Source organism: Bubalus kerabau, chromosome 5 (genome assembly GCF_029407905.1).
Source record: "Bubalus kerabau isolate K-KA32 ecotype Philippines breed swamp buffalo chromosome 5, PCC_UOA_SB_1v2, whole genome shotgun sequence".
NCBI lineage: Eukaryota > Metazoa > Chordata > Mammalia > Artiodactyla > Bovidae > Bubalus > Bubalus kerabau.
In genome coordinates this window covers 34,465,245-34,475,360 of record NC_073628.1, presented here as the reverse complement: position 1 = coordinate 34,475,360, position 10,116 = coordinate 34,465,245, and the positions used below count along the sequence as shown (strand labels likewise).

Sequence of the window (10,116 nt, the reverse complement as noted above, 5' to 3'; positions counted from 1 at the left end):
GACAGAAATTAACATGTTTTTAGAGAGTGATACAATTAACATCACCGTGCAAAGTTGTTAGAGCTTAAAATTGATCAGTAGTTCATTATGCAACTTATGATTCATTATCATTCATATTTTGCTCCATTAGGTTTTTGTTCCAATCTTGTGTATATTATAGATGCAAGTTTATTACCTTAAAATTTTCCAAAATGACATATCACAAAATGTGAGTGAAGAAAAATTTTTCAGTGACTTTCACGCAGATGCTTTCTCTGATTGTCCAAGCAACATAAATACCTAGTGCCTCAGAATATAGTTCTGATTCAGACGATGGGAATATTAGACCAGCCAAAAGACAAAAATCTCAGTGACTGATTCTGATATGGAGAGTGAAAATTAAATCCACAGTGCTGAAGAAGGCTTTACAGGTGTGTCAGGTAAACTACTGAACGTAATAACCCACAAAGTGTTGGTGAAATAACAGAATTAATTTTTGGCTGGTCAAAATAAAAATCACCAGCCACAGCCATTAGTTTATGCAAAAATCCCCCAGGCAATATAATTACAGTTTTGTCCTCCCAGAAATGGAATCGAAAACCAGAAAATCAGGAATCACTGTATCATTAGGTGAGAAATCTTCCTGACAACCCCCTGGCATCCCCTATAGGAAAAGAAACCTTGCAATAACCAATCTGCTTTTTTGCCTAGCATAACTCTTTGTTATTGCTCCCCTCTGCCTATAAAAGTCATCTTTTCCATATAGCTCTTCAGAATTCCTTTCTATCTGCTAGACAGATGCTGCTTGATTCATAAATCATTGAATAAAACCAATATGATCTTTAAGACTTATTCAGCTGAATTTTTTTTTTAATTTTGTTTTTCAACCAGGAGAAGAAAGAACATTCCAAATACAGGGAAAGAATGTGTAAAAGTGCAGTGACAGGAGGGAACATGACATGTATTAGAAGTTGAAAGCAAGTCAGGCTAGACAAGAGAACAGAAGGTGGAGAGGAGTGGATGTCATCAAGAAGTCAAATGGACAGGATTTGGCAATAGCAGTTAGAAACATTTTAACTGGAAGGAGCAGACAATCTAACAACAGTGGCCCACATACATAAGGATGATGATGATGTGTGTATGTGTTTCCTCGCTTAATAAATTTCCTTAGACAATAAAAAGGTAAGAATAATTCTGGAGGTAGACAGCATTTGTTTAGCAGCTCAGTGATGTCAGGGCCAGCATGATGTGCCTTTTCCTCAGAGTCCCATTCCATGAATCATGACCAAGTCTAAGCCAGGAAGAATGAAAAAAGGGGCAAAATCCATACCAACTGCCTCTTTTAGAAGAATTTAAAAGAAATTCTAAAGGAGATCAGCCCTGGGTGTTCTTTGGAAGGAATGATGCTAAAGCTGAAACTCCAGTACTTTGGCCACCTCATGTGAAGAGTTGACACATTGGAAAAGACTCTGATGCTGGGAGGGATTGGGGGCAGGAGGAGAAGGGGACGACAGAGGATGAGATGGCTGGATGGCATCACTGACTCGATGGACGTGAGTCTGAGTGAAGTCCCGGAGTTGGTGATGGACAGGGAGGCCTGGCGTGCTGTGATTCATGGGGTCGCAAAGAGTCGGACACGACTGAGTGACTGAACAACAATAAAGAGATGGCAGTTGGATATAACAGTCTGGAGGTGAGAGAAAAGGGCTGGGCCTGAGATATAAATTTGAGTGTCATATTCATGTGGGGACAGGGAAGTCTGGTGTACTGCAGTATGGGGTTGCAAAGAGTAGGATGCAACTTAGTGACTGAAAAACAATTCATGTGGGTGGCATTTGAAGTTGCAAGAGGGCATACACTCATATGAGGACAGTGACACTGTCACCTACCTGCTGTTCATCTTTCAGCAAGGTACTTCTCTGAAACATTGTTTATTGAACATTTATTCTGTCCTGGCATCATATCAAGCAATTTATGTGTTCTCATTTAATCCTCACCACCACTCTAGGAAGAAGACACCACTTTTATCTCTTAGTTACTAAAAAGGAAAACTAGGTTTAGAAAGTTAGTCATTCGGGAGGTGGGATAAATTGGGAGATTGGGACTGACATATACACACTGCTGCTGCTGCTAAGTCACTTCAGTCGTGTCTAACTCTGTGCAACCTCATAGATGGCAGCCCACCAGGCTCCCCCGTCCCTGGGATTCTCCAGGCAAGAACACTGGAGTGGGTTGCCATTTCCTTCTCCGATGCATGAAAGTGAAAAGTGAAAGTGAAGTCACTCAGTCGTGTCCGACCTTCAGTGACCCCATGGACTGCAGCCTACCAGGCTCCTCCATCCATGGGATTTTCCAGGCAAGAGTACTGGAGTGGGGTGCCATTGCCTTCTCCGCATATACACACTCAGTTCAGTTCAGTTCAGTTCAGTCACTCAGTCATGTCCGACTCTTTGCAACCTTATGAATCACAGCACGCTAAGCCTCCCTGTCCATCACCATCTCCCGGAGTTCACTCAGACTCAGGTCCATCCAGTCAGTGATGCCATCCAGCCATCTCATCCTCTGTCGTCCCCTTCTCCTCCTGCCCCCAATCCCTCCCAGCATCAGAGTCTTTTCCAATGAGTCAACTCTTCGCATCAGGTGGCCAAAGTGCTGGAGTTTCAGCTTTAGCATCAGTCCTTCCGAAGAACACCCAGGGCTGATCTTCTTTAGAATGGACTGGTTGGATCTCTTTGCAGTCCAAGGGACTCTCAAGAGTCTTCTCCAACACCACAGTTCAAAAGCATCAATTCTTTGGCGCTCAACTTTCTTCACAGTCCAACTCTCACATCCATACATGACCACAGGAATATGCTATCTAGGTTGGTCATAACCTTTCTTCCAAGGAATAAGCGTCTATCTGCAGTGATTTTAGAGCCCCCAAAAATAAAGTCTGACACTGTTTCCACTGTTTCCCCATCTATTTGCCATGAAGTGATGGGACCAGATGCCATGATCTTCATTTTCTGAATGTTGAGCACTACTGTGTATAAAATAGATAATAAGGACCTACTGTATAGCACAGGGAGCTCTCCTCAGTACTCATTGGTGACCTAAAAAGGAAGGGGATCTTAAAAAGAGTGGATATAGGTATAACTGATTCACTTTGCTCTAAGCAGAAACTAACACATTGTAAATCAACTGTACTCTGAAAAAAAAAATTTTTTAAGGCATTTGTCCACCATCAGACAGTACACGAGGGAGACAAGACTAGCTCCATTCTTTGTGCCTCGGCTCTTTTGGCCCGGGTATCAGCAGTATCCACTGTAGGACTTTGTAAGACCTACTGAGAATCTGAACTTTAGCAAGGCCCCAAGAGTGCACGAAGAAGAAGCACTAGACTTTAGTCAGGCTTCACAGAGGGCTTCCCCTCAGGCAGGTGCCTCCCCAAGCTTTCCCGTCGGAATCTCTGCCCATTTTCTACCTGGAGCTAATAATACTCTAGGTGTTCACATTAGGTGCCTCTAATAAATATCCTGAGGCACTTTTATCGACTATTACTCTGGGATTACAATTCTTTCCATTAGTACATGAACGGCTCTACGAAAAAATCCAGTTTTCTCTTAGTTAGGTTTCCCAACGACAGGCAAAATCAACAACCAGAGCAGACACCCAACAACTTTGTGAACCAAAACAGAAAAAAAACAGCCCGTGACACTTAACTTGTCGCTCTGGAAACCGCGCAGACTCTGGGAGGCTGTCGGGGCGGGGCACGAGGTGGGGCGGTGAGAGCGGGAGGTTTAAACGCCCCAGCTCCGGCCTCCCTCTACCTCAGCGGCTGAGCGGCTCGGCGCGTGCGCGCAGCTCGCGGGCGCCGCCTCCGAGGGTCGTTCCCGCATGCGCGGGGCCGTGCAGGCGGGTCTAGTTGATTGAAAGCTGGCGGTGCCGTAGCAATGGCGGCTCTCGGGATCGCGACCGGCGGTAGCAATTGGTTTTCGGCTTTGGCGCTCGGGGTGACGCTCCTCAAATGCCTTCTCATCCCTACCTAGTAAGGGACCCACACGACCCGGGGCTGGGCGGGGAGTCCCGTCGGTTAGGACGGGCGAGAGTAAGCGTGGATGAGAGGAGGAAAAGGAACTTGAAGTGATGAGGTCGCTGCTACACTTTGCTATGCTTCCCACTCAGCGCTATAGTTATTTTACCTATGCACAAGAATCTAGTGACCAGATCATAGCTCAGGATGGCTGGAGTCATGTCTGGCACTGATTTTAGTGTTTCTGGGCTTCAGGGTCCTCTTCCTTAATATGCAGGTAAGCAGCATCTACCTCCAGCATTCATTCAAATACAGTATTTATCAGCTGCCTCCTGTGCTAATATGCACTGTTGTAAGTCCTGGAGAGGCAGTTGGGGAAGACATTTACAGTCTTTGTCCTCGAAGGAGTTGGTGGGGGCGGATAGACGAACAGAAAAGTTTCAGATTGTGATGAGGTCTGAAAGAAGTAGAGAGCGACTCTTTTAGGAGATGATGTTTGAGTTGAAAGCTGTAGGGTGCAGAAGAATAAGCAATGTGAAAAGTAGTTCCAGGAATAGGAAAGAGTAAGTGAAAAGGCCTTGTGCTAAGAAAGAACTCAGTATTCTAGGAACAGAAAGTGATCATTGTGACTGAAGAGCAGTAAGGAATGAGGTAGACAGGGCCAGATCACTCAGGTTTAGACCAGTGTGTGACACATGGATGCAAAACCAAGACTGAAAGCATGGGAACAACCACCAGGTGTATACAGTGGGTACTCAATATTTATTAATGTTGGCGTCCACATTCTGTTCATCCTAATTTTTCTCCTTTGACTTTTTCCCTCTTTCCTTTTCTCTCTATGGATCTCCCTACCCCAGTTCCCAGTTTAGGATTTGGTTCAAGATCTTGGTGACCTCTTGTTGGGTATGAAAGAGCTGTGTGTATAGAATGTAAACACGTACTGATGTATATATAAGCAATGAAGTATTTATGTAGGTTTAGCAAAATGAATTACAGGAGCTTGGGAAAAGAAGGGGTTTGGCAGTTGAGCTTTGCAGAACTGAAATAAAAAAACATCTTTTCCTTTTAAAAGCAAATTGGAAAAAAATCTTTCTAAATATGAAGAAAGTTCCTTTCAAATCCGAATGAAAGGGAATTTTTCTTTTTAACTGTGTATATAAATCGACATTCCTTGCTTTAGTTACTTCAGCCCAGAAATGTGTCTTCAGCGTGGTTATTTTGAATACTGCTCTTGGTCCAGGATTAAGAATGTGTACAGTTGTAGTTGATGGTCTGCTTCTCAAACAGGAAGCCCCTGGGATGTGAGAGGGAAGCTGCAGGATAAATGCAAAAGTATTCACCAAAATGTTTTTGTTGTCGTTGTTCAGTCACCGACTCTGCGACCCCATGGACTGCAGCATGCCAGGCTTCCCTGTCCCTGTGCCTTTTTATACAGCTCATGGGGTTCTCATGGCAAGTATACTGGAGTGGTTTGCCATTCCCTCCAGTGGATCACGTTTTGTCAGAACTCTCCACTATGACCTGTCTGTCTTGCGTGGCCCTGCATGGCATGGCTCATAGCTTCATTAAGTTACGCAAGCCCCTGTGCCACGGCAAGGCAGTGATCCATGAAGGGGACCAAGATGTTTACTAAGTGCTATATTATGAACCAGATACTGGGGCTGGGTACTAGAAAGGAGGGAAAAAATGGATATGATCCCTAAGGCTACAGAGTGTAGGTTTGGTTTGGGTTTTTTGGCTGCATCGTACAGCTTTCAGAACTATAGTTCCCTGACCAGGGGTTGAACCTGGGCCCAATGGCAGTGAAAGCTCTGAGTCCTAACCACTGGACCGCCAGGGAACTCCTATGTAGTTTAGTAAGGATAGCAGTCCCAGAAACAGATCAACACAAGTGTATAATTACATAACAATGCTTATGTTAAGTGTTATGAAGGGAAAAAATGAGATCTTATAAGAAGACTAACAGGGAAGACTTATTTATTTTATTAAAGTGATGGCAATAAAGTACTTTTTAAAGTAGATTTATTTATTTATCCTTATTATTTTGGCCATGCCAGGCAGCACATAATATCTTAGTTCCCTGACTTAGGGATCAAACCCACGTCTCCTGCAGTGGAAGCTTGGAGTCTTAAGTATTGGACCACCAATACTCTGGAAGTCCCAGAGACTCACTTTAGATTGGGTATCAGGAAAGGTCTCTGACATAAAATGAGGCCTGAAGACATACCTAGTAAATGTCTTTTGTTGAACATATGTGTGCATTTCTGTTGAGTATCTTGGGGAGGAAGAAATTTTCATTTACCCTTCTGGCCAGGTTTTTCTGGCTGGTCTATGAATTAAATTAACAGGAGACAGATTAATAGGAGAAAATCAAATAAAAGTGTAACAGCATGTACATGGGAGAGACTCAGGATAACAGAGTAACTTGCCAAAATGACTGAAACCTCCACCTTAAATACTGTCTTCAACTAAAGACAAGCAGATGTTAAGGGTAGTGGTTTGGGATGTCAAAGGGGAGACAGGAAGTCAACATGGAGATGGAAAAGCAAACGCTTGGTAAACAAATGTTTGCTGGGCCATGAAGAGACAGTGGAACAGAGTGGACTCTGATCTCTAGACTCTGATGAATTTCTTCCACCACACCTAGCCCATATTCTTGACCAGTATCAGTGGTGATAGCTCTATTCCAGGAACAAAGCCCTTTATATAAATTCGTTAGGCACTTAAGAGGGTGCTAAAAAAGGATTCCTGAGTCTTCTCTTTCTTAAAAATAATTAGCTTAAATTAATCCTCTTGCCAAAGAGACACATTTTGCTCCCCTACAAGTATATATCTAGAAATGGAAATGTTAGATCGTAAGATCATTTGTGAATTGTGATTTTGAGAAATCTGTAGGAGATTCGGGTGACATTGTCAGCAGGAAGTTGGAAATGCCTCTCTCTAGAACTCAGGAAAGAGACCAAGGTTGTATATGTGATTTGGGAGTCACCATTCCACAGTTCATAGTGGAAGTAGTAAGTGTGAATAAGATTGTCCAGCGCAGAGTAAGCTGAATAGAAAGAAGACCAAGAACTGAACATAAGGGAACATGGGCTTGATGAATATTGGAATGGCAAGCCATGAAAGAGACATGGAGGAGCTTGGCTAGGAAACTCATCACAGAATTGTCATTGTAGAAATGTATGAAACATTGGAAAGTGTAAATCATGTTCTGCTGTGGAACTCATTGACTCTGGTGAGTGGTTAATTCAGCCAGAATGTATGGAGCCCATCCACACACATATCAGGTGCTGTGCAAGATGTGGAGGGGAAGTACAACAGTGAGCAAATAGAAAAATAAGCTTTTGCTAAAGAAGAACAAAGGGTGGCTGAAGTGCACCCCAAAATATGCCTCTTTGGCATAAGGATTTGGGGGGACTTATTAATTTGAGGAACTGCAGATACAGGAGAAGCTCTGAAAGCTGTCAAAGTTACTTTCAATGGAATACATTAGAAAGGGGGCCTGTATCTGGAAGGTAGCTCTTACCAGAGATCACTTTTTCACCTAAGAGACTTACCCTTGAGGCAGAGCAGCCTTTGTGTGCCAAACATTTTCTCTTCTCACTTTCCCAAGGGTTACCTTCGCCTGTCTTTGAAGCCTCAGCCCCCTTCCCCTCTCCATAGCTCTCAGAATAGTGAGATGAGCCTCAGTCATCTGGCTGCCTTATGAGTCTCATCTCATATCTTCTGGGACTTCTGTACATACGTAAATAATTCAAATTGTCTTTTTGGGGGACTTCCCTGGTGGTCTAATGGTTAAGACTCAGTGCTTCCACTGCAGGAGGCGTGAGTTCAATCTCTGGTCAGGGAACTAAGATCCCATTTGCCCATGGTGTGGCCAAAAATAGATAAGTAAATAGAAATAATTTGTCTTTTTTTTTCCTCCTGTTATTCCACGACTGAAGTGACTTAGCAGCAGCAGCACCATTCTGTCTTATGTCAATTTAATTCTTAGGTCAGCCACAGAACCTAGAGGGGTTGAAGGGAAAACAGTTTTCCTCCCTTATAGGGCACATACTTAGATATATTTATATTAAGTGAGAAGGAGACTAGTAAACAGTATTTGGAGATATGGGGAAGACAGGGCCATTTTTCCCCCCACCTTTTCTGTCTCATGAACTTACCTACTCATCCTTGAAGATCCAGCTTTTGTGAGGCCTTTTCCAGATCATGAATCTTACTAACATTGTTTATGAACAAGAATAAGTCGTCTCTGAGCAATAGCCTGAGGGCCTCCCGTGAGAAAAAGTATGGGCTTTTAGGTCAGCCTGTGGTTAACTTAGAGACCCTTTTCACTTAGATTCCCCAGCTTTTCCAGAAGGAAGTCTGGCCTCCAAATAAGTGAAGTGTTTCAGGCTTATATAGTACCTATTTTTGTCTTTATAGGATAGTGAGCTGTGACTATGTAAGGGGTGTTGATCCATTTAAAAGCATAATTTTAGAAATGTGAAACTGATAAATATTTTGAACTGTCATTTTATTCATCTGATTGTTTTGCATAGCCATTCCACAGATTTTGAAGTACACCGAAACTGGCTTGCTATCACCCACAGTTTGCCAATATCACAGTGGTATTATGAGGTAAGTTGATAATTTTCACCCTTATCATACAAGTATTATTGATATTAAAAGAGTTCTCCCTGTGATCTTAGGTTGAATGGATTGTTAAAAAAATTGTATCCTTTCCTCATGTTACCAGACCAGACTTGGGCCCCCTTGCCTGGCACACACAAAACCAATCAGTCTACTGACCTGGGTTATGGTGAAGGAAAATACAGTGTTTATTGCAGGGCACCAAGCAAACAAAATGGGCAGCTAGTGCTTGAAAGACCTGAACTCTCCAATAGCTTTCAGGCAAGAGATTTTAAAGGCAGCAGTAGGGGGTGAGGGTCACAGGGTACATAATCAGCTCATGCATATTTTTCTGATTGGTTGGTGGTGAAGTCATAGAGTGATGTTTAGTTAGTTAGTTAGTTCAGTCGCTCAGTCGTGTCTGACTCTTTGCAACCCCATGAATTGCAGCACGCCAGGCCTCCCTGTCCATCACCAACTCCTGGAGTTCACTCAGACTCATGTCCATCGAGTCAGTGATGCCATCCAGCCATCTTATCCTCTGTCGTCCCCTTCTCTCCTGCCCCCAATCCCTCCCAGCATCAGAGTCTTTTCCAATGAGTCAACTCTTCACATGAGGTGGCCAAAGTACTGGAGTTTCAGCTTTAGCATCATTCCTTCCAAAGAAATCCCAGGGCTGATCTCCTTCAGAATGGACTGGTTGGATCTCCTTGCAGTCCAAGGGACTCTCAAGAGTCTTTTCCAACACCACACTTCAAAAGCATCAATTCTTCGGCGCTCAGCTTTCTTCACAGTCCAACTCTCACATCCATACATGACCACTGGAAGAACCATAGCCTTGACTAGACGAATCTTTGTTGGCAAAGTAATGTCTCTGCTTTTCAGTGTGCTATCTAGGTTGGTCATAACTTTTCTTCCAAGGAGTAAGCGTCTTTTAATTTCATGGCTGCAGTCACCATCTGCAGTGATTAGAGGATCTTAATCATCAACCTTCTGGTTCCAGCCTGGGGTCTATGTGCTGTGGTCAGCATGTAGTCAACATCATCCACCAATTGAGGGTATTAGTTTCTGCAGAACAACTCAAAGATAGGAGTGCAGTTGTTATCTATATCTCTTCAGGAGGATCTAAAAGTCCTGTGACTATTGTTGTAATCATTAACTCCTTGAGTTTGCTCTTTGGAAGGCCAAACAAGAAGTAGGGGCTGCGGAGAATCTTATACCTGAGTAGACCCCACAGGATTTTGTTGGTTTCAGCCCCCTCTTTTCTTTGATACTCCTCAATTCCTGAGCAGAACGTGGTGGGACAAGAAAGGGAATAAAGGGACTTCCCTGGTGGTCCAGTGGTTGGGCGTCTGCGTGCCAATGTAGGGGACAGGGGTTCAATCCCTGGTCCGGGAAGATCCCACATGCCACAGAACAGCTAAGCCTGTGCTCCACAACTACTGAGTCCACGCTCCCTAGAGTCCATGGTCCACAGGAAGAGAAGCCACTGCAATAAAAAGCCTGCACTCCGC

At 43.6% G+C, this 10,116-nt stretch overlaps 1 protein-coding gene across 2 annotated transcripts in view; it reads left to right on the top strand.

The window, feature by feature from the left end:
- Positions 1 to 3,834: 3,834 nt before the first annotated feature.
- The window catches only part of ALG8 (ALG8 alpha-1,3-glucosyltransferase), a 28,784-nt gene continuing 22,502 nt past the window's right edge, over positions 3,835 to 10,116 (top strand). Inside the window, exons 1-2 of one of the 2 annotated variants that reach the window (XM_055581416.1) lie at positions 3,835 to 4,006; positions 8,533 to 8,611. In XM_055581416.1, the coding sequence (XP_055437391.1) occupies positions 3,912 to 4,006; positions 8,533 to 8,611 (174 nt within the window). In that variant the 5' untranslated portion in view covers positions 3,835 to 3,911. The remainder of the gene's footprint in view (positions 4,007 to 8,532; positions 8,612 to 10,116) is intronic. The other variant, XM_055581417.1, reaches the window with a different exon arrangement.